Source organism: Paroedura picta, chromosome 10 (genome assembly GCF_049243985.1).
Source record: "Paroedura picta isolate Pp20150507F chromosome 10, Ppicta_v3.0, whole genome shotgun sequence".
NCBI classification, from domain to species: domain Eukaryota; kingdom Metazoa; phylum Chordata; class Lepidosauria; order Squamata; family Gekkonidae; genus Paroedura; species Paroedura picta.
In genome coordinates, this window is record NC_135378.1 from 73,426,072 (window position 1) to 73,450,082 (window position 24,011).

A 24,011-nucleotide genomic window follows, 5' to 3' on the forward strand; every position below is an offset into this window, starting at 1 on the left:
CAAGCACCTGCTGCTATATTGCTTTGCTAGATGACTTTGTCTGCAGTTTTTTGTGCTGAGAATTTGCAATGGAAATGAACCAAGGTTCTTGCTGTTCTATACTTGTGCCCCTTGCTCTGCAGCACACAGTTAAATATGCACATACTTGTCTCCATATGTACTGTGCAAGATTATGATGCCTTAATAATCATACCCTACTGAATGTTAGCACATGTGTGATATTTATTGGAACAGGTTTATGACAACAGACACTAATCCACGCTCACCTATAAATCAATTGAAACTAGGGCAGATTCATAAATCCTACCACTTGACTGGTGGCATCTTTGTAGCAGTGAACGCTTAAGAGCCTTCATCATTAAGTGCCTGGATATGTTGTCAGTCTCCCAGTGTTGTCACTTGCAGGTTACATGGAGAGCAGATTGCCCTTAAGAGCTGTACAGTTCCAAGGATGTATCTGTAAACACCGCCTGGGACGTGTTTGCATTACTTGGTGTCCTAACAAATCCCACTTCCAGTTTGGATACTGTTTAGCAATGAATGTCCTCATCACAGGAGTGGCGGGAGTAGCTTCAGCAGAAAGGAAATGGCTGAAAGACTTGGGAAGGACAGAGAAGGTTTTTCAGAGAACACAGGTTTATAGCGAGAAGAAGAATCATTTCCCAGTGTACATTCATGTCACTGCAACATCTTCTCATGCCATTTCCACTGAGTTTTGTAGGGCCACAAAAACCTGCAGGACCTATTGGACCAGAGAGGGCATTGGGACAAGACGCAGTGGTACTGTGGCACAATGTCACTGTCACATCATCTTCAACTCTCTTTTAAGAAACCTCTTGTCTCTCTGCAGCTGTAGAGCACATGCCAAATGAGGTTTATTTGGGCCAACATCTTGAAAGCTTCTATAAGAAAATTGCTGCATTTTACTCATCAAAATATTATTACTTGCATACCAAACTCATTAAAAGGGGATTAAGTTCCTAGCAGTGTCAAGGTCTGAGTCTCCCAAAGACAAATTATCTTTTCCTGTCTGCCTGTCTTGATCCACAAAGTCTTTGGGCGCCTTCTCATATTCTCCAGAATTTGCATATACAAGCAAACATCTTCTATGAATTAGCAACAGAGGCATCTAACCTGCTGACATATGCCAGAGTCTGGGGTTTGTTTTTGGAAATGTGGATTTCGTAGGTTTATCAGGGAGACCAATGTGGCTTTTTTTTAAATTATAAATTCAGATACTTGCCCACATATGGAGACACAGGCTGTCTATTGGGGTGAAGCACTCCGCCAGCCTTAATATATTTTTTTCATTGGTTTGTTGAATGGTGAGTAGCTAATTCAAAGCTTATTTAGGTTTCCATTAACACTGCATGTTGTGATCTACTAGGTGCTTTATAAGTATGATGGGGGGAAAAACTGGAGGGTTATGAAGCATCTGGCCAGGTAAAGAACATGGTTGTTGTGCTATGTATGGCGGAAGGGACACCTGTTGTGCAGAACGACCTGGGAGTGTGCCCAGACGTATGGCTGATTTAACACTGTAACATTAGCTGAAAGCAGCATAATGGTACTTGAAGGGAAGCCTACCAGGTTAGTTCTGGTTGGAACGAAAGTTGCTGTTTAGGTTGTGCCACCATAGCTGCTAGTGCTATTTGTCATGAGTCGTTTTCATTCTTCTGTTACCCTGAATCAAAGTGTTGGCTACTCAAAGCAGCCTTCCATCTGGAAGCACCTTCAGAGCCACAATCTCCTGCTTGTGAGTCTGCTGCAGCAAATGACATGGACTTGAGTTGAACTCATTCTGTGCAGTTAAAAAAAAATAGTGTTGTGTGAGAGATCCTTTTGTAAGAATTGTGTAGCAGAAAGGAAACATTTAGCCATTTGAACTTTAGCTATTTTCTGGACTGGATGACTTAAATTTTCAAAATGCTGCTTTAATTGAAGATAGCTTAATCCCTCTCCAGCTGTTTTTCAACCTTCCTTTATTTTATTTAGCACTTATACCAGTTTGGTGTAGTGGTTAGGAGTGCGGACTTCTAATCTGGCGAGCCAGGCTTGATTTTGTGCTCTCCCACATGTAGCCAGCTGGGCGACATTGGGCTCACCACAGCACTGATAAAGCTGTTCTGACCGAGCAGTAATATCAGGGCTCTCTCAGCCTCACCCATCTCACAGGGTGTCTCTTGTGGGGAGAGGAAAGGGAAGGTGACTTTGTAAGCCACTGTGAGCCTCCTTTGGGTAGAGAAAAGCAGCATATAAGAACCAGCTCTTCTTCTTCTTCTTCTTCCAAGGAAGAGACCAAGACTTTTAACACGAAACTTAGTATAATGTACTTTAGTTTAGGAGGCTAGCCATCGCTGTGCTGATAGATCCTACAGCTCTGCTCTGTATGGATAACAGAGCCTGTTTTATGTAGCCAAAGATGAGTGATTCAAATTCAGCTTCAACTTTTGAGGCACTTTTAAACCTTAGAAAAAGATTATGAGCTATGCATTCAGCGTTAGCCACTGTAGCAGCTTAGCACTTTAGTTAGTAAATAGTGAAACCCCACATTGTGAAAGGTATCATCTACTTCCATTCACTGTATAGTTGCAAGTTGGGATTAGTAGAGCCTGCTGGTTCTGCTTGAATAAGTTGGGAGGAAAGCAAAATTACTCTGTTCCACTCTGCTAAAATTGCAGAATGGCCTGTTGACTACAGGGTACACAAATAGAATGAGGAAGGATAGACTGATTTTGTATTGGATCGTGTTTTTATTGACCTTCCAGTGGTGTGTGTCTAACCATCCATGGAGAGAAGTTATTCCACATTTCTCTCCTTCCTTGTAGACACTTCCAGCCCTGGGAGGGACCACTCAGGGTGTCATGGAAGAACAGCCCTGAGCATTGGTAGGGTGGAATGAGGAAGGACAAGGGGATGAATTGAGCCCCTTTCTCAGTAGAGTTCTGCAGGTATCCTTCCTCACTCCAGCCCCTGCAACCCACACAGCTATTCCTTCAAGACACCCTATATATGATGTTTTTAGTGCTTGGAAAAATCTGCAGGAACAGAGAAGAATGTAGGAGAACATCAAATGTTGTGCACAGACTGATATAATACCATCCCTGATGCAGAGGCCTATGGGCATAAGAAGCCTTGTATGCTTCAGGTCAATCATTACAGTGAAATCTTTCAGAAGGCACTGTCCCTTTGACCCACTCGGGTTCATTTTGGATTGTATTGGAGCCTATTGCTATGTAGCACATCAGTGTGGTGTTCTCAAAAGTCTTCTGCTTGAGCCTAGGTGGATATTGGCATCATCTCTAGTTACAGCAATGGTTTCATATGGTTAAACTCAGGTGCATCTTTTCAATATTGAAAATAAACCGTGCACATGAAGACAAACAGTGTTTCTTTAAATAGGTTTATGTGAAGAGTATGTTGGATCCGGGCTTCTGAATATTTTCTGCAATGTCATGATAAAGACTCGTATGCTTTAGTCCATGTGTCAAATGACCTTTCTTTTTCTCGTTAAAGAAACACAGTATGGTAGGCAAAAGAAAAAGACGAGTAACTTTGTTTAGCTGGCAATGGAAGGCAAAATAATCCTTTGCCCTCCATTTTTTTCCTGTATTGTTCCCTTGCTGTGCTTCTGGAGAACTTTTTGAGGGCAACAAAATAGGTTGCAAACTTTAAAAAAAATGAAACCTGGGGGAACCAAGGAAACAGTCGAAGGTGGCAGTAGATGGTTATACATTTATTGTGCTCAACTTTTTTTCCCTGTCAAGTCCCAGCGGACTTATGGTGCTCCCCAAGAAATGTCAGAGGTGCCTTTTCAAGGCAAGAAATGTCAGAGGTGGTTTGCCATTGTCTGCCTCTGCCTTGTGGCCCTGGAATCCTTTGGTGGTCTTCCATCTAAATCAGGGGTAGTCAAACTGCGGCCCTCCAGATGTCCATGGACTACAATTCCCAGAAGCCCCTGCCAGCGAATGCTGGCAGGGGCTTCTGGGAATTGTAGTCCATGGACATCTGGAGGGCCGCAGTTTGACTACCCCTGATCTAAATACTCAGCCTTCTTAGCACCTGAGATCTGGTGGGGCAAAGCCATTGATCTCTGTCCGTTGCCCATGGTTTGCAGTCCAGTGAATAAATTCCTCTGTCAACTGAGCATCTGATGAAATGTGAACCTGCTCAATAAAGTTTATCCCATAATAAAATTATTACCCTTTAAGGTGCCACAAGACTCTTTTGTTATTTTCTGCATGCCCTCTTCTCTGTAAACAGAGGTATGCAGGATGTATCCCAAACATACAATTTAATTTTATACCTGGGCTTTATTTTGATGCCCCCTTGATCTACAACCTCAGTCAGGTGGTTTAAAGATTACACAAAGGTAGCCTAGACATATCAAATGGATAAAAAGATGCATGTAAGCAGCGACATTTTCATTAACTTCTCTCTCATATCCATGCAGACACACAAAGGAAGCAAAGCTATTGAAATCAAGAACAAAGTGAGTTTTCGATCCAGCAGTGAAGTGTAATAACATTATGTTGGTCCTCTTTATTGTCTAGTTAGCTCATGTCCCCAACAAACCTAGCACCTGACAAACTCTAAAGGCAAAATGATATTTGCTTTTAAGCTATTAGAAGAAAAGGAACATAATTAGAAAGCTTTTAGAATTAGGGTTTTGCCAATCAATCAGTTCCAGCTTCTTTCCAGTAGACTTAACTATCTCGTGGAGATGTCTAGAGAGCAAATCAATACTAATTATTTGATCGCTAGCAATGATCATTATGCCCAAATTATCTCCCTGGAATGTCTAAAGCAAAATTCATTGCATTTCCTTAGGTCAGTGCACCTAAATATATATCTCTACCTTTCCCAGATGCTGAGTTTATTGTCTGGGTCATCAGACAATCAAACATAAAAGAGTTTCATTATTGCATTCTTATTTATGATCTGGCTCATAATAATTGCTGTATCTGATCGACCAAGGGATGACTTCTGGATGGATATCTGCACAATGAGGCCAAACACTGCTATAATTTTGAGTTTTGCAAATGCAGAGGAATCTACAAGTTTGCAGAAAGAGAAAGTGAAAGAAAGAATGAAAGAAACCCCCTTCCAATGCAATGAAATCACAAAACCTAAACATTTAGAAGGATTTTTTTAAGGATTGCAATATTAATCTGCTAAATTAGACTGCAAAAGGGAAATATGAAATATACTCCAGAATGCTGGTATTGAACATTTAAATTACAGGCTCTCAGAACAGCCATTTGTGGGACATCTCCATCATCTAAACAAAAATGAAAAGTAGTTGCATCTTTGCAAATTTCTACCAGTGAAAAGTCAAGGTCAAGCTAGTGATGGGGGAGATCTAGGCACACGAATAAATGCATGGATTCCGCTATTGGTTGCATCTTTCTTGTCCCGATTGCATAAGAAACTTTATTACTGGTGAGCACTGGGTTGGATGCAAAGATTTCATAATACATGGAAGATGAAGAAGCAGATGCTACAATAACCAAGCTATTATTGATGACAAGTTATTTGGTCTTTTTACAGCATGTAAGACCCAGGCCATAGTTGGTAGAGAGCTTCTCATGCATAAATGGAGAAGGTTAATGCAGCATTGCGCAGTGGACAGATCTATAAAAAGCAGCATGCCACTGATTGCCTAGTAAGATTACCGCTCAAATACCTGTTGAAACCACTCCCAGAGTTCAAGTGTCCAAATGCAAAAATATATTTCTTACCAATCAAGTATGATTTAGTAAACTCCCACTTTTCCTGAAGGGAATGATTTCTCACAAACAAATTATCCCAATAGGAGAAAACGGGTTTTTTATACTGTCTTGCAGTTACCACTTGCATCTATCTATCAGACATGAGTTATCCTGTTAAAACTCTACTGAGATGCTGGAGTAGATGAAGGGAGAGTGCCTAGAGGACCAGACTGCTATCTCATTTTGGCCTGCTACACAATGTGTGAATCTTGCAGTGCCATCTAGAATAGCCATGTTGTAAACCCACGTAAAAAGGGCAATGTCCTGCTCTGAGTTATTCAGTTTCTCTGACATTTAGCTCTTCTGAGGCTGCACCCCCTTAGAGATTTCCCCCCCCCCTCATCTTTGGCTTCCAAGCAACATTATTACTTATTTCACTTATCTTTTGCAGGGGGAAGAAACATCCAAACATCCTAATCTCTTTAACTGTTTTCAGGCTTCTTTCATTCTTTCTTTGTTCTTTCTCAAACTTGGTTTGTTATGACTTGAGTGGTAGAAGGGCACGAGCAAGTCATCTGGATGGGAAGGTGTGCATTTTCTAAAGTGCTACACAAAACAACATCATTTCCCTTCTGCCATCTTTTTCCTTGCTGTGCAACCAGGGAGATTATCCCCGCCACCAACCTCTTTTGGAATGGGAAGGTTAGAAGGGATGCAAAGCCAGTTTGGTGTAGTGGTTAGGAGTGCGGACTTCTAATCTAGCATGCCAGGTTCGATTCTGCGCTCCCCCACATGCAGCCAGCTGGGTGACCTTGGGCTCGCCACGGCACTGATAAAACTGTTCTGACTGGGCAGTGATATCAGCGCTCTCTCAGCCTCACCCACCCCACAGGGTGTCTGTTGTGGGGAGAGGAATGGGAAGGCGACTGTAAGCCGCTTTGAGCCTCCTTCGGGTAGGGAAAAGCAGGATATAAGAACCAACTCTTCTTCTTCTTCTTCTTCTTCTTCTTCTTCTTCTTCTTCTTCTTCTTCTTCTTCTTACCATATCTCGCACTCCTTTGTTTTAACCACTTCCTCCCACCACCACATTTCTCTCGATTCCCAATCACTGGAATCCCCAGCCCTTGGCTGGCCTCACCTCTGTCCATACCATTCCTTGCCCTTCCACTTCTCGCTGTCTCCACCCACCCCGCAAACTAGTTTCCTTTCCCTCCCTCCCCCAGTACAGTGTCATCCTGCACTCTAAACAACAATTACATCCTAGTTTAAGGTTGCCTTTTTTCCTGATCTTCTCACTCTAGGTGAGAACTCTCAGGTTCATGGATTTAGTCAGCCAACCCTACTGAAATGTCTTAGGTGGGGCCAATTAATTCTAAGGAACCCTTTATCTTCATGGGGTAAATCATTGCCTCCTTAAGCAGTTGTTTGAGTGCAATTTCAGAAAGATGACAAGTAGGATTGGTGAGGCAGGCTTAGAGGACTATATTCTCAGGCCCCTGGTTGCCCTGGAGGCTTGGACAGCCAAGTAAAGTACCATTGACAGGTGACTATGCATCCCTTGGTTCCTTTATTGAAGGAATAAGGAAATGCAACCTTGGGACAATATATGGTATGCAAACAGATAACCATCTGTTCTTCCTAACAGGCTATATAATTTCTTTTATGGTGGAGTTTGATTTGATTATGGGTAGTAGGCAGCTGCAACTTGACTGCACCCATTGCGTGCGCACACACACACACACAAACACACACACACACACAGATAGGATGAGAGATGAGGTACAAGAAATTTTTGTCCAGAGAGCTGAGGTGGTGGCTTATGGCAGCCCTGTGTGTTTGTATAAGTATTTTGTGTAAGTAATATGGTGGGGATGGCATTCCAAAGCAAGATCCTGAAATAGACTAGGAATGGCAGTAGATAAAAGTATATATGCAGAAAAATACACATTCATTAATTTATAAGGACGATTCCTTATAAATTATGCCAGGGTCACTCATGAGAGTCTATGCATTGCATGAAATCACATTTGTGATACTGTCTTTGGTCAAGAACATGTTGCTCTCACTCTGTTGTGACCTTCCACACAGTGGAAGACCAAAAAGACCAAAAAGGACTCAGATTGGAGATGGGTACACCATCTTATTCCTCCTCTTTTCTGTACCCTCTACTCTCACACATTGTCTGAGCTGAGATACTCCATCCTCCCTGGCCCACTGCAGATCCTTAGATAGGCTAGCCTTCCTATGCCCTGCCATGGCTGGCTCCTCCCCTCTACTCTTTCACTCAACCAGCTGCAGCTTCCTCTTGGGTTGCTCCCTCTCCCGGGCAGGGCTTGACTGCCAAACTCCATTAAAATTACTTAATTGAGAGGCTGGAGTCTGATGCTGCCTATTTAGGGCGTGTCTTGGCTAAGTTCCTGCCGGTCATGTCAGGCTTTCCTCAGCCAAAGTGTGTTATTTTAGGACCTAAAGACCCTTTTCTATTCGAGATTCTCTAATGAGCTCACTTTTTCATCCTCTCTCTCTCTCTGTTCATCCCCCCTATTGATAATTCCCTCTTATTGTTAGCAGATGATTAAAGCAAAAACAATCCTATAAAAACAATTTTAGATGTTTCTCTTGTATAGCCTGACCTGCGGGAGGCGGGGGGGGAGGCAAGCTAATGAAGCAGTCAAGCAGGCTGTGACAATTTAATGCATCGAAGCCACTTGAATTGGGGTGGGGAGAGGTTCAGTCGAAGACCCCCTCAGGCTGAACAATATCTAGAATGACACATTGTCAATGTCTGAGTGTTACCCGTGTGCTTATGCGTTGACCTCACCCCTCTCAAGCAATTAAGCAAACCACATATCAGGGCACACTGGCCTATTGTGGAATATTTCTTGTTCCAAGAGGAACGTGATTACCATGTAGAGTCTCTGCAGTGCTTGAGCAAGTTGAGCTTGTGTCCTTGTTCCGAAGTCACGCTGTATAACATGTGTCTTTCCTGTAATACATGCATGCCTGTCCAGCAGAATTCCTTCCTTCCTTTCATAGATCGTTGTTCCTGTAATAGCTACTCTTCGGGGATTTATTTCATGGCAGGCAGCCTAATTCACAGTTAAGAGGGAACTACTATTTCTGGATTAAGAGCCAGTACTGTGCAGTGGAGAGCGTATAAGACTTTGGGCCCGCAGAGTTCAACTAATGTTTCCATCTAAAAGGCCACCCTGAACTTCTTAGCACAACGACAGGAGGTTGAGTCGCAGCAGCATGAATTTAGCTTAACTCCTCATACCCTTGCCTTTGCTGAATTGCACATTTAATGGCTTTTTTTTTTTTTTTTGGCAAAGGATGCCTTAAAATCCCCTGCTGATGGCATTTCACTTTTCTTGCTGTCTCTTAGGAAGTGCTACAGCTGGAAAGGCAAATGGGTGGTCAGTTGTTGGAAGAACCAAAGGATCTGCATTTCAAGGGAAGTACCCACAATCTCCGCCTGTCCATTCACGATATCACCCACTCCCTCTGGAAGAGCAAACTGTTGGCTAAGTACCAGGTAACTGTTGCTAGAAATAATCATTGGCATGCCAAGGCAAGAACTGTGGAAAGGCCTTGATATTCAGCCTTGATTTATACAGTCTACTCTAGCCAAACATGTAATCCTTACTTGTGAACAAGGTCCTCTGCCTTCATAGACTCATAGAATCATAGAGTTGGAAGGGGCCATACAGGCCATCTAGTCCAACCCCCTGCTCAACGCAGGATCAGCCCAAAGCATCCTAAAGCCTTGTATCAAATTTATTAATCTTGGGCATATAGAAAAATATCTTGTGGAGCATACTTAAGCAATAAAAAAACTTCATTCTAGCAATGCTCTAAAATCAATTCAAAGAATACTAAATGCATGCAATTTCCAAGGTTTTTGTTGTTGTTTTTGACACTACCATCAAGTCATAGCAGACATATGGCGACCCTATGGGATTTTCAAGGCAGGAGACTTCACAGGTGGTTTGTCACATCACAACCCAGATATCTCTTGCAAGTCTCTCATCCAAATACTAGCCAGGGCTGACTCCTCTTAGCTTTCGAGATTCAATGAGACTGGGCTAGCCTGGGCTATCCAGATTACTTAAATTCCAGTTGCTGGATTTTAAATTACACACTACCTGGTAGAGCATCCTGTTCAAAAGAAGTACTCCCCCCCCCTCCAATTGCCCGAAACTTGCTAATAATCCACCCACTTGGGAGTTAGAATACTAAATGCTAAAAGTTAGATCTGACTGAGGCTGCCTAAAGTGTCAAAAATCAAAGGTTCCATTTTCATGCTTTTATCACTTCTTCTGCAGGAAATTCCCTTTTATCACATCTGGAGCGGGTGTCAAAGAAATCTGCACTGCACCTTCACCCTGGAGAGGTTCAGCCTGAACACCTTGGAGCTTGTGTGCAAACTCTGCATACGGCAGGTCGAAGGAGAGGGGCAGATATTCCAGCTCAACTGTACTGTTTCAGAGGTAAGGAGATTCAGATCTCTCCATACTATTCAGAAATGAAGAAAATGGTGGTCCGTTCTCTACAGTGACTACTTAACAAGGTCTCAGACATAATATGTCCTGTTTGCTGTATCCATTAACCTTCTAGTTCTATAACCCTAGAGTCTAAAGGAAAAGAATGCAGAAAGTTAACTTTATGTATGTATGTATTGCCATCGTTTATACCCCATCTCTCTCCCCTGCAAAGGACTCAAAGGAGCTTACATTGTTCTCCTCCCTTCCATTTTATCTTCACAACAGCCCTTTGAGATAGGTTAGGCTGAAAGAGTGTGACTGGCCCAACGTCACGCTGCAAGTCCAACATCACCTCCATGTGAAGGTTCAAGGGGATGAGATGGGATGGCAGGTTGCAGTGAATGAGCGATAGGGTTGTGAGTGTCCTGCATTGCGTGGGGGGGGTGGACTAAATCAGGGGTAGTCAACCTGTGGTCCACCAGATGTTCATGGACTACAATTCCCATGAGCATTTGCTGGCAGGGGCTCATGGGAATTGTAGTCCATGAACATCTGGTGGACCACAGGTTGACTACCCCTGGACTAGATGACTCAGGAGGTCCCTTCCAACTCTGTGATTCTATGATTCTATGATTCTAAGTTCCTGGGGTAGAGTGGCCATTTGTACCTGGGAGATCCCAGATCCTAGTCTGAAATCAGGAGCCATTGCCCTGTATTGTATACTGAGGTATTATCTGAGTTCCAGTTTGTTGCAGTTCTGAGAAGCTTCCAGAGACAGTTATCCATTTTTTTTCCAGAAAAATACTTTTAGAAAAAATAGAGTTGATTTTATACCCTTCTTTTCACTACCTGAAGGAGTCTCAAAGCAGCTTACAATCGCCTTCCCTTCTTCTCCTCACAGCTGACACCCTGAGAGGCAGGTGAAGCTGAGAGAGTTCTAAGAGAACTGTGACTGGCCCAAGGTCATCCAGCTGGTTGCATTTGGAGGCATGGGGAATCAAACCCAGCTCTCCAGATTAGAGGCCGCTGCTCTTAACCATGACACACAATGATGGCATAATAAAAACAATGTGTCACGTAGTATTTCCTTCAGTGCCTTAGAATCACTTTTAAATAAAACAGATTCAAGCTCAACTATGTGCAGTTCACTCTTAAGATCCATGCTTAGGAGCATGAGCAGGTATTGATTTTGCTGCAATGCAGCTTTTAATAGTGGACCTAGTAAGAGTAAGCATTCAGAGTAATCATGGTCTAGTAAAACCCAAGATTTTCCATGGAAGGCCGTTGCATGATGAACTCTGAAGCTAACTAATGGGCCCTGAGACTCTGGCGGATCAGTCTGAGGCTGGAGGAGGTGCACAAATGTCTCCTTCAAGGTGAGGTATTTTGCCTTTCTTTACTTCTCCTGTAAGGAAGGGTGGACATTTTCCTCAGTCCAGCTGCTGCCTTGTCTTCTTCTCTCTTCCCCACGGCCTGCTGTGGCCCTGTGGCCAGAGTCTCACCACCCGTTTTGAGCTACAAACAACTTCAGGCTGAAGCCCCACTGACATTAATAAGGAATAGCCCCGGCATCCTGCTACCATAGCAACAATCCAGCAGCCTGCCTTCCTCAAGCCATATCTCTGAGCCACAGAGCTCCACCCCTGCTGACTTCGGATGGTGTTTTTATTTTTCACGACCAGCAGGTCTGCAGAGTTCAATAACCGCACAATGCCAGCAACAACCGAAGGAACATGATTTTTAGGGTTTAGGGGTGTGGTGTGTGTGTTGAGGGGGGGGGGGAGCCAGCTTTCCATTTGATAAACATTTTCTGTTTAGAATGCACAAGAGGCAGCAGATAAAGAAAGAAGGTGGATCAGACACTGAAGCTAATGAAAAAGTGGAGAAAATCCCTCTTTTGAGGAGAACTGATTCCCCAAAGAACGTTAAGGCTCTTGGCCAGTTGCACAGGGATAAGGAATGATTTATTTTATGATTTTGAAGTCTCCAGACAGAATGCTGGTAAGATTTCTGCACCTGCAGCTGACGTCTTGGATAAATAAATAAGATAGTGAAAATTAAGGTGGCTGAAAGGATTAGTAAGGGAGACAGACAGGTGATCAGATTCACAAACAAATTTGGATAGCAATTTAGGATGTAGGCTGAAGGAGTGCTTCGCAATTCAGAGCCAAATCACTTTCTAGGCTGAATATGTTTTCACACTTAAATGTATATTGTGTAAATGAGACAAACGTATATTTGGAAATTTGTCTCCATCTCCATTGGGAAGTGGTAAAGCCCCAGAAGCTTTTGGATGTATGCAGAGCAGCATTTGGTATGATGGATTTTCCATGTTTGTGCACCACCCTTTCTTTTTGTTCCTTTGCCATCCCTTGCATGGATCATGACTAAGGATTTCTTCTATTTCTCACCAGTTTCCTGTGACATTTAAATGCAGGATTCTTGGCTGAACTGGAGTTTCTTTATTTCACATCAAGCGAGATTTTAAAACACAGAATCCTGTGTTAAAATCCTAGATTTGTGGGGAGAAAGTATTGGATACTGGAATTAAGGGAACTAGAGTTGGTTTCTAACTAAGGCCTATTCTGCACACAAAAGATAATGCACTTTATAAGTAGATTTTCCTGTTCTGCACAGGAAAATTCAGCTGCCAAAGCACACTGAAAGTGCATTATCCTATGTGTGCAGAATGGGCCCAGGAATCTTGAGTTGTCTGTGCATGAAAAAGGAAGAGGAGAGGAGCAAGAGAAAGGCATAAGCAAGAGAACGAGGCCGTACTTGTGTCTGCTGCAGCAACTTTAATACAATTGTAGATTGGCATTTAGTAATGATGTCCTGGACTGTATGTCCCAGGCTGTCCCAGGCTCTTCGGATCTCAGAAGCTAAGTAGAGTTGGCCCTCATTATTATTTGGATGGGAAGACTATATGGGGAGCTGTGCAGAGGTATGCAAGGGCAAACCATCTCTTAACATTTCTTGCTTTGAAAACCCTACGGGGTCATCAACACAGGCCTACCCTTGTCCTTGACTTGGAAACTCCAACGTATAAACGATGGCAATACATACATGCATAAAGAATGCAGCTGCTAAGGTCCTCATCGGTACGCCCTGGAGGGCCCATATCCAACCTGTGAAGAGGCAGCGGCATTGGTTGCCGGTCCTGGCCTGGATCAGGTTCAAGGTTTTGGTGTTGACCTTTAAGGCCATCCGTTGGACTGCTTGTCTCCTTATGCTCCCCTGCAGGGCTCTCCACTCTGTGGGTGCTAATCTACTGGAGGTCCCTGGCCCTAAAGAAGCATGTCTGGCCTCCACCCAGGCTAGGGCCTTTTTGGTCCTGGCCCTGACTTGGTGGAATGAGCTCCTGGGAGAGCTGAGGGCCCTGACAAAGCTATCAGAGTTCCACAGAGCCTGCATAATAGAACTCATCCACCAGGTCTTTGGTTGAGATCAAAGCCAAGACCAACAGGGGCCCCTCCACAGGCTATGCAATAACATCCAGTATACCCCACTCTGGGGGGTAGATGGCTGTAGGGGTGAAGGGAAGGACTATACCACCAATCTTGTTTTATCTACTTTTTCAGCTCTGTTTTGTTATGGGATGGGGTTTTATCATGTTTTATTGGGGGGGGTTATATTGTACCCTGCCATGAGAGAGAGAGAGAGAGAGAGAGAGAGAGAGAGAGAGAGAGAGAGAGAGAGAGAAGTGATGTTGAAGTCACAGAACTAGATGCACAGGGGTAACAAAAAAGATACCTTAAACTGGTCCATTTAGTGCCCCAAAACCCATTGTCAAGTTTAGATGAGTAGGGAGAAGGCCCAGAAAAATCAATATTACATTGTAAGCTATACATTTTTATCTAGATAGGTGCCTTTCAGTGCAAAGAAGCAAGATGTTAGCTAATTTAGGCAACATTAATTAGATTGTGAATAGGTATTAATGATAAAAGCAATAGATGAGTTTCACACAAATGTAGCCATCCTAAAATTGTTCTGAATTACTGGATTGTCTTTTTCCAGTGTTTTAAAGCCATATTTGGGTCAAGCGACCCACCCACACACAAAGCTGCTGCAAAGTAAACACCATTATTTCATTGTTTGAGAGACTATTCGGTGTTTTCAACAGCTTGAAGCTGCCAAAGCTTGAGTTGCTCAAATCACAGAATGTGGGTTCTTCTGGGTCATTTTTGAAGGGCCAGGAGATGACGGGCAGAAAGGTACTTAATTCTGCATTGTGCAGCTGTTTCAGAGAACATCTGCTTGATTATTGGGTGTAAAGTTATATATTCAGCGGGGGACACCATAATATTAAAGACAGATGGTAAAACAAGTTATCATAAACAATTATTACAATAAGTACCAAACTGAAGTAATCCCAAATTTAACTTAGCAAGGGAGCAGAAAGAGTGAGTACTCTCTTTAGAGATACTCTAGTATGCACTTTAAAAACCTCATTGTATATAATGGGACATGGTAATGTATGCAGTAGGAAAGGACAAAAATAAGACCTTGGAGATGAATAGCAAAGCAGTGGGCAGCTGCTGGCTCCATTCTAAGTGCTGTTTTTTACTGAGAGCTCTAAATCAGTGGTCCCCAAACTTTTTATCACTGGGGACCGGTCAATGCTTGACAATTTTACTGAAGCCCGCGGGGGGGGGGATGGTAGTCTTTTGCCGAGGGACATCGCTGCCTGAGCCCCTGCTCCGCTTGCTTTCCCACCGGCACCCCTGGCTTCCCGCCGCCCACTGGGGGGCGCTGCCAGCAGCAGCTGCGCAGTACCACGCCGAGGGGGAGCGTAAGCCGTGACTTCATCGGGTAGATTTTATCGAAGCCTGTTTTTTATTGAATGTGATTTTAGCGACATTAATGCGGGTTGCTATTTTATGCTGTGTGTTTTTAGTTTTTTGTTTTTTTTTACTTCACAAGATATTGGGATTTTAGTGACTCTTGGCTTTCTACCTTTTAGATTTCTATTCTCATTTTGTTCTTTTTAACCAATGATATTTTCCTGTGAGTGCATTATTATTTTTTTGTTTCATTCTCCGCTGTAAGCAATTTATTGCTTTGTTTGCTTTTAAGCAATAATGACCGATCCGTTGTGTTATCGTTCTTAAATTTTCTGTGAGCTGTGACAGACAGATGACACAAAACAAATAAGTATTTTGGAGTTATTGGAAATTATGAATGTGAGAAACTTGTCCTTTTATTTCTGTGGCTCCTTTCTCTTAGCTTCCCCAAACTGTTGGATGTCCACCAGGAGTCTGTGAAGAATCCCCAATGTCCTTGCTTCTCCAGGCAATTTTTGTGTTTATGAGTTCTTGCCCCGTCCTCCTTAAAAAAAGAGTTGCACAAAATGGCATGAATTATAACAGCAGGCTGGTTATTTATGTTGTCGTATTACATGTACCGCATTGCTGTTTGTGCCATAATTTCCCTTCTGTTGTGCTGTTTTCTCTTGATGCGCATTCACAGCTGAAGACAGGAGGAGAATTTGTGAAGCTGTCACCTCAGCTGGGAAGATGACGAGAAGGAGATCTCCTTCTCCCTGGCATCATCTCCTCCCTCCCCCAGCATCTGGCAACATTCAAGTCATTAGGGCAATGTATATTAGGCTCCATTAGCAACTGGGGAATCTAGCACTGCGAATACTGCTGAAGTAACATTCCAGGTCCCAGGAAGACAAGGGAGACTGGAATACCCCCCAACCCGGTGATGGTGCTCTGTGCCACCACCATTTTCAGTACAATTCCTGGGAGGACGTAGGAAGCAGAGAGTGCCTGCTTTCCCTCCCTTTCTCCATATTGTATAGTCAGGCATGACTTGGCAACCCACAGGAGTTGGGGGAGGGGCAGGGACATGGGGGCAGCTATCTGTGATAGGTTTACCATAAAAAGGTAAAGGAAAAGGTATCCCCTGTGCAAGCACTGGGTCATGTCTGACCCTTGGGGTGACGCCCTCCAGCGTTTTCATGGCAGACTCAATACGGGGTGGTTTGCCAGTGCCTTCCCCAGTCATTACCGTTTTACCCCCAGCAAGCTGGGTGCTCATTTTACCGACCTTGGAAGGATGGAAGGCTGAGTCAACCTTGAGCCAGCTGCTGGGATCAAACTCCCAGCCTCATGGGCAGAGCTTTCAGACTGCATATCTGCTGCCCTTACCACTCTGCACAATAAGAGGCTCATAGGTTTACCATAAAGTTTCCAAAAATCCATAGGGAGGCTTGACATCACTTCTGGGTTCCCCCATCACTCAACAGCCTATTAATTTTTTCTTCTCCTGCAAGTGAAGTCAAAACTGTTGAGGCAAACTAGGTTTTCAGTGATCATCTGGAAGCCAGATCTTGTTTTCACAAATTAAAATCAACCAGGTTTTCATATTATGACTGAACTAAGCCAATGCCATATGTGTGTTTTTCTTCCCACTTGAGCGGCAGGGTCATCTCCAGGAAACTGCAGTACACTGGAAGGTAAAGAAATGATACACAACCCATTCTTGTTTGACTCAGCCATAGAGACCTGAAATGAGGATCCGACTCAGCCAGTAATGCCTGGCACAGCCTTTAAGGCCAAGCTTTAAAAAGAAGCGCAACTTACTATTTTTATTTATTATTATTTATGGATTTATATACCACCCTCTTGAAGTCGGCTTAGGGCAGTGTACTTCAAGTATAAAATGCGTAAATAAACTCTAATTAAAACTTTAAACATTTGAACTCTAAGACAAATGTTAAAATCGTTTAGACCCATATGTAGTAGTGGCTGTCTAGTCATTCATTGGCTACATCTCTCCCGAGATTTCCTCCTTAGGTCATTTCCGATATGGGGACCCAGCAGATGGTCTCAATTCACTAGCCCCAACCAAAAGCTTAGCAGAAGAGCTCTGTTTTACAGGCACTGCAAACTGTATCAGCTCCCACAGGGCCCGGATGTCCTCCAGGAGCTCATTTCACCAAGTGGGGGCCAAGACTGGTTGAGGCCAGACATACTTCCTGGGTGTCACGGCCCATCAACCAGTTGGTATTGGCAGAGCACAATGCTCTTTGAGCAGCATTGACAGAGAGGGGGTCCCTCAGCTACGCTGGGCCCAGACCCCAAATGGCCTGAAAGGGAAGTACCAAAACCTTAAACCTGATCCAGAATTCAACTGGAAGCCAGTGCCGTTACCAAAGCACAGGATGGATATCTGCCCAAGTGGGGCCTTCAAGGCAATGAAAAATTAAAAAAAAAAATGAAAATCAGCTTTTTAAAACAGTATATATAGCCAGCAATTAAAAACAAGGAGGATAGAGTTTTGTAAGGGTAAGCAAAAGGGTAAGCAAAATGAATCATCTGAGTCCAGTAGCACCTTTAAGACCAACAAAGATTTATTCAAGGCATGAGTAAATGCCTCACGCCTTGAATAAATCTTTGTTGGTCTTAAAGGTGCTACTGGACTCAGATTTTATTGTGCTACTTCAGACCAACACGGCTACTCATTTGAATCTCTCTGCTTATGTCTTGGGGTTTGAGTTGGACGTTTGAGAGTATTGAAATAGTTTTTGAACCAGCACGGTAGAGTCGCTCCAGCTTACATTGCACCAGCTTTCTCATATAAACCAACAAGGCAGCTCAGAGAAAGATTTTAAAAACTGCTATTTAAAGCAGATCCTTCTTATTGCTTTAGTAGTTCACAAAAAACATTTACTTTGCTTTCCCTGTCTGTTGATGCGCTGGCCAAATTAATTTCCTTTCTTATGCTGCAGATGTGAGGTCCTGAAGCGATATATATTTTTTATTGTTCTCCTAGACTTTGAAATGTCAGGCACCCTTTTCCTTTGGAGTGTCTTATCAGTGCCATCCTAAGCAGAGCTGCCTGGTTCTGAGCCCCTTGACTTCAGTGGCGTTAAAAGGGCGTACTTTGCTTAGGATAGGTCTGTAGAACGACATTTTAAAATTGGTTTTAACAATGCACTTCTATCTCTGGTGGTCAACGTTCCTTGTCTCAGTTTTTTGCATATCATATCATTGAGCTGTGGGTGCTGTGAGGAAAAGAAGGTTGATCTCAGGCAAAAAAAAAAAAACACCCAAGGCCGAGGTCAGAGCGTTAGTTCTGCTGCCGTGGCGTTTTGTTTTCTCAGATGAGCGTTTTGACCTCAATTTCCCCATCCGCAAATGGGGGCAATTATACTTTGTGAATTGATTTGGAATCGTACAGATGAGACACACTGCGTAACAGCGGCATCAGACTGCCCAGTGACGTGAATCCACTTTTTTATTCCCTTTTGCGGCTTGTCAATATAGTTTCCCCCTGCGGATTTGAAATGTCTGTTCCATTGTGACATTTCCCCGTGCAGAAAAGACGGCCTTCTTTTGTGGCAGGCCATCCTCACAAAATGTATATGCTCTTTGGGGATTTGCGTGGGCGATGGCCACCTGCAGGGCCCTTTTCTGGTTTTCAAGGAAGGCAGGAGGCACCTGCCAATTTAAAAGGTTTAGGCCACCGGCCTTAGCATAAGTGAGAGAAGCTCTTTACAAAACTCTTTGATCTTTTGAGAAAGGCTGCTCTACCTGTCAAAAGAGAGAGAGAGAGAGAGAGAGTCTCTTGTCACCTGCACTGTCTGGCTCAGCTCCTCAGCCTACAGGGATGCCTGTGATGATGTTGGACTTTGAGGCTCTGGTGGGCTTAGAAGGCAGCAGCACTGGTATAGCTTCAGAGGCTTTCTGGGGGTGGAGGGAGCGGAATTTCCTGTATGTCTGTTGCTGCTCAGATAAGTTGTGCTGGGACTGCATATTGGGTGTATGTAGGGCTGCCACTCCCCAGTTGGGACCTCTCTTTTGCCCAACTCTCTCTCCTTCTCTGGGGCCACTGCTGAATTGCTGCAGGCTTCTGTCTGGCTCCCTCTGTTGTGTAGGAGAGATACAAAACCAAGCCTCCCTTTCCTCCATTGGCTGATGTCTCCTCCTTTTCTTCCTCCTTTGAAGGAGGACTCCCATCCATGGCACCTTTAAGGCCAACAAAGTTTTATTTCAGGTATAAGCTTTCGTGAGTACAGACAGTTCTTCAGAGGGAGGGAGGATTCTTCTGGTAAGCATATTTTACATAGAGATCACCCTGCCCTGCTGTTTACTTTGAGGCTTGATCTCTCTCTTACACGCACACCACACTACGCACACACACATTCTCTCCTGCCTAGGGCTTGATTTGTGTGTGAGAGAGAGAAGGAGGGAGAGAGAGAGCTCCCAGAGAATGCCCTCCATCCCCTGCCATCAGCACCTGTCAATCCTAGGTGTATGGGATACTGCTGATATAACTGACTGCACATCAGCTGAAATGCCTCTGGCAAGCTGATAGATGATCAGCCCCCTCTCCCAGTCAACCTTCCCTCCTGTCCCTTCCAAGCATCCTTCAGACAGTTACGGATCAGCTAACAACTTGGTATGAGACTTTTAGTTTGTCATACTTGGTAATGAATACAGGGAAGCAAAGTGACCCAGTTCTCTCCTGCTTAGAGTTTGATCTCTGCTTCTCTCTGTGTGGCGCTCTCTCTGCTTCTGTGGGATGGCTCTGATAATCTTCCTCTGAATTTCAAAGAACAGAGGAATCCAAAGACTGAAAACGAACAGTTCCTTCACTCACATTTTTGTTTTTCCACAAAGACTGGAAAATGGGGGTGGGGGTGGGGGGGAAGGTGCTGTGTTTTTCTTTGTTTTACGATGGGTGGAACCCATGATTCAGGAATCACTGGAAAGGGGCAATCAAGTCTTCATTATGGTCCACCAATGTGATATGGATGCGTATCTTTCACATATTTAATATGACACTTGAAGACTTGGTTGACACTTGAAGACCTGGTTGTGTTTTTTAAATGGTCCCCAAACCTGTTTAAAAAAATATGAAGGTTACCTGGTGCCACAGTTGTTCCTCATAGGAAATAATTTTCCAAAGATCCCTGAAGTATGGGACTGGAGAAATAAGCACCAACACCCATTGTTAAAAAGGTATCTCTGATGTCTGTAGTCTCTGATGAGAGCAGTGGAAATGAGGTGCAGATTGAAATTGCTTGGACTGTGAAATAGGGCACTTTCATACATGCTAAATAAAGATAAAGGTAAAGGTATCCCCTGTGCAAGCACTGGGTCATGTCTGACCCTTGGGGTGACGCCCTCTAGCGTTTTCATGGCAGACTCAACACGGGGTGGTTTGCCATTCCCTTCCCCAGTCATTACTGTTTTAACCCCCAGCAAGCTCATTTTACCGACCTCGGAAGGATGGAAGGCTGAGTCAACCTTGAGCCGGCTGCTGGGATCAAACTCCCAGCTTCATGGGCAGAGCTTCAGACTGCATGTCTGCTGCCTTACCACTCTGTGCCACAAGAGGCTCTTACATGCTAAATAATGCACTTTAAATCCACTTTCAACCAGTTTTTACTGTGTGAAATGACAAATTCCACTTGCAAATGATCACTAAAGTCCCACAGTTCAGACACAGGTCCAGTGAACAGTAGGAGGAAAGAAGGTAGTAGCTGCCACACTCAGTCACGCTCATACCTAGAACAAAGCTGGTATTCGCAGTTGCTTAGGTACCAAATTCTGTGTTGGCTTTCAGAACAAATGCAACACCCAAAGTCCTAATGCTCTTGCCAAGGATTCTGGGCAGCATGCTGATTTCTTGTTTGCTAAATGTTAAAATGATAGCCTTACCAGCTTCATCTCCAGTCCTATGACGTTTTCATTAAAGACTATGTTCAAGTCCATTGAACAGAGATGAGAGGTATCTTCTTAAGAGATACCTTGTAATTAGGTTCTGCTTATCACGCACGAAGTAATGCGTTCATGGATAAAGCACAGCTTGCACATATCTCTAAAGAAAACACTGGTTGAATTATGGGCCCATTTCATAATGAAAGGCATTGGCATATAAACCAAATATCAGAACCCAAATCCAAAATCTTTCATGAAAAGCAGCCCTAACTCCAATGCATGTAATGTTTAATTAAGCTATACTCCATGTGACCTACTAGTAAAAAAAAATACAGAAGGGACAGTAAATGCACTCTATAGCAAGCATCTGGGCCACTTATTTGAAGTAATAAATACCATAAAATGTGAGGCAGAAATGTGAATGTAAACACCACCAGGCAGCACATGGAGTTGGGTCCATTACATCTTCTCCTCGTACATGGTGGTGCTTATCCCTGCAGGCTTGCCACATAAAGCTTGATTGATAGTGTCTGAAATTAATTTTTGTAAGGAGCTCTTCCTGGTCTGGTTGATCTCAGATTACATCCTGCAAAGCTTATGGCTGCATGTGTGAAATGAAGAACTGGAGAGCAAAAGAGAAAACTGGCTCAGGCTCAGAAGTAGACAGTCAGAATTAATCTCTTCCTGATGCAGTTTAGATTGCTATAGGATATTTTCCCAATATATATTGGGAAATACCTGGACATTTTGAGGGTGGAGCCTGAGCAGGGAACCTCAGCAGGGCACCTCCATGGTAGATTGCCCCTCCCTCTTTAGGGTTATGCTCGCGGCGATTCTCTATTCCTTCCCTGGGGTTATGAGCTATGTGGTTTCATTGCTGCCGCCCCTTGGATCGGGTTGGGTTAGGTTGGGCTGTTGGGTTTTTCTTTTTAAGATGTATTAGGGGTATTATGTATTAGGGGTTTTTATGGGGGGGTTATGATATGTGACCTGCCATGAGCCTTGTGGGAGTGGCAGGCTATAAGTTGAATGAATGAATGAATGAATGAATGAATGAATGAATGAATGAATGAATCCGTACAGTCCACCTTCCAAAGCAGCATTATCTCCAGGGGAACTTACCTTGATCTTCGGTAGCTCATTATAATAGTGGGAGATCTCCAGGTACCACCTGGAGTCTGGCAACCCTATACCACATTCATGCTTCAAACCATGCTGTCTCTATATCTCTATGCCGCATAGAACCCACAAGTACTGACTGAAAGAGATTAACTCCATGTCCTCCAATTTTATGTAGTAGAGTTCTCCCAAGAAACAAGTTGTCTACAAGGTCTTGGATGTGAATATGAAACATCTTTTTTTGAAAAATGATTTTTTTTTACCTGCTGGCTGTTTGCAGTGAAATATACTGAATGAATTTTGACATGATTGACATGGGTCTCAAATGCCTTGTGGCATTTTTCCATCCGCTTCTTATCTCGCTGTTCCCATTGTCACCAAGGAAAGCTAGTTCTTGCATTTCTTGGTGACATTCAAAATAGGAGGCCTATGTAGGACACATAGCTTGTCGAGTAACTCCCCCATATCATCACTAGTTCTATGGAAACTGGTGTCACTGGTATGCAGAATAACTACATCATCCCTATCTCTTGTCTGGACTCTGTACTTCAAGACATCATTGGAAAAGCAGTGGTCAAAGAATGTGGTGTTCCTGCCTTTACTAGTAAGTCTCATGGTTGCAAGAACATCTGTTCCACATAATATATTTCTGGTAAGGCCTTGGAGGATGAGTGTGTCTCATGGCTTAAGTCACTTAACGCCCACTCAGGGCAGCTGTCCTGCCCCTGAGTGCCTCCTCCTCCAACTTGGCTTGCCTGTCTGTCCAGCAGCCAGCCAGTCGCCTTCCATCCCCCACCTCTGACCACCCCCTCCTCCTTCCACTTCCCTCCAAGGCTCAGAGGCTGCAGATCCCTGGAGTGTGAGAGCTGCCCCTGCCGGTGAGTTCCCTTCCCAGGGGCCTCCAGCCTGCCGCCTTCCCAGGTCCTGGGGGAGGGAGAGGACATCCACAGAGTTCTTCCACCCCCCACCCCCACCCCAATCTAGTGCCCGCTGTAATCCTGAATGCTACAGGCTTGGCCCCTAGTCTCCTTATATACCTTTACATCATTTGAAAATGATTTGCTATCCACCACACATTTTGCACAGATGAAATTGGAAAAGTAGGGCAGCATTCATTGTTGGCACCCATCTTTCTCAGGAGATCTACCTGGCTTCCTCCTTAATGTCCTTTTGGTGGCTGGTTAAAAGCTTTTCTGGTCCTAAAGGTCCCTCTTCCCCAACTTTATGTACAATGTAGTTGCCACTTAGCTTCTCTAGCTTTGCCTTTTCAGGTTTAACATCATTTTAGCAGAAAACTCAGCTTAAAAGTATTCTGAAAGCATTACCGCCTTACCACCACAATAAGCATCTCCCATGAGATTATTGCATGTAGCAATCCCCTTGGAGATCTTCAGCCAGTCTGTGGTTGCAGTGCTATGCTAAATGTTGGCCTGGCACTGGCACTACATATATATGATGTCATATGTCATATGATGATCATATTTATGATGTCTTTGTATTTTCAGATGTTACATGTATGCTTTCATAACATCCAGCGTTTCTAGTATCTTGGAGACCACACGTTTCCCTGTGGGTTTTGTTTCCTTCCCCAATAATGTTGCCCGTATTCTCCAAATGCAGGAACCTACTGGCATTGAATACCCTCTCATGGATCCAGCCAGCACGATCACCACCATAGTAGGACCTTGCGCCTTCAGTATTCCCCTTCCAATCCGGCAGAAGCTCTGCAGTAGCCTAGATGCTCCTCAGACAAGAGGTCATGACTGGAGGATGCTGGCCCACAAACTAAAATTGGACAGGTAGGTAAGGTGTGTTGTCCACATGAGCTAAGCAATGAATGCATGTGTTACCAACAAATGACAAATCCTCCGGGAACTTCTTCGGCATGATTCCCATCAGAACGACCCCTAGCAGAGATCCGTTTGTCTAAAAGAAGCTTGTGTTTGAAGTCAAGGATGGGAATCAATTTTGATGGAATTAGTGTGGTATTAGTGGACCTTGCTGGGTCCTCTGTCACAGAC

At 43.8% G+C, this 24,011-nt stretch overlaps 1 protein-coding gene across 4 annotated transcripts in view; it reads left to right on the plus strand.

The window, feature by feature from the left end:
- The window catches only part of UNC5C (unc-5 netrin receptor C), a 360,728-nt gene that overhangs the window by 330,103 nt on the left and 6,614 nt on the right, over positions 1-24,011 (plus strand). For all 4 annotated transcript variants that reach the window (XR_013224913.1, XR_013224914.1, XR_013224912.1 and 1 more), the window contains 3 exons: positions 9,097-9,246; positions 10,037-10,201; positions 23,611-23,789. Coding sequence is in view for 1 of the 4 variants with exons in the window: in XM_077300836.1 (XP_077156951.1) it covers positions 9,097-9,246; positions 10,037-10,201; positions 23,611-23,789 (494 nt within the window). In the remaining 3 variants the exon portion in view is untranslated. The remainder of the gene's footprint in view (positions 1-9,096; positions 9,247-10,036; positions 10,202-23,610; positions 23,790-24,011) is intronic.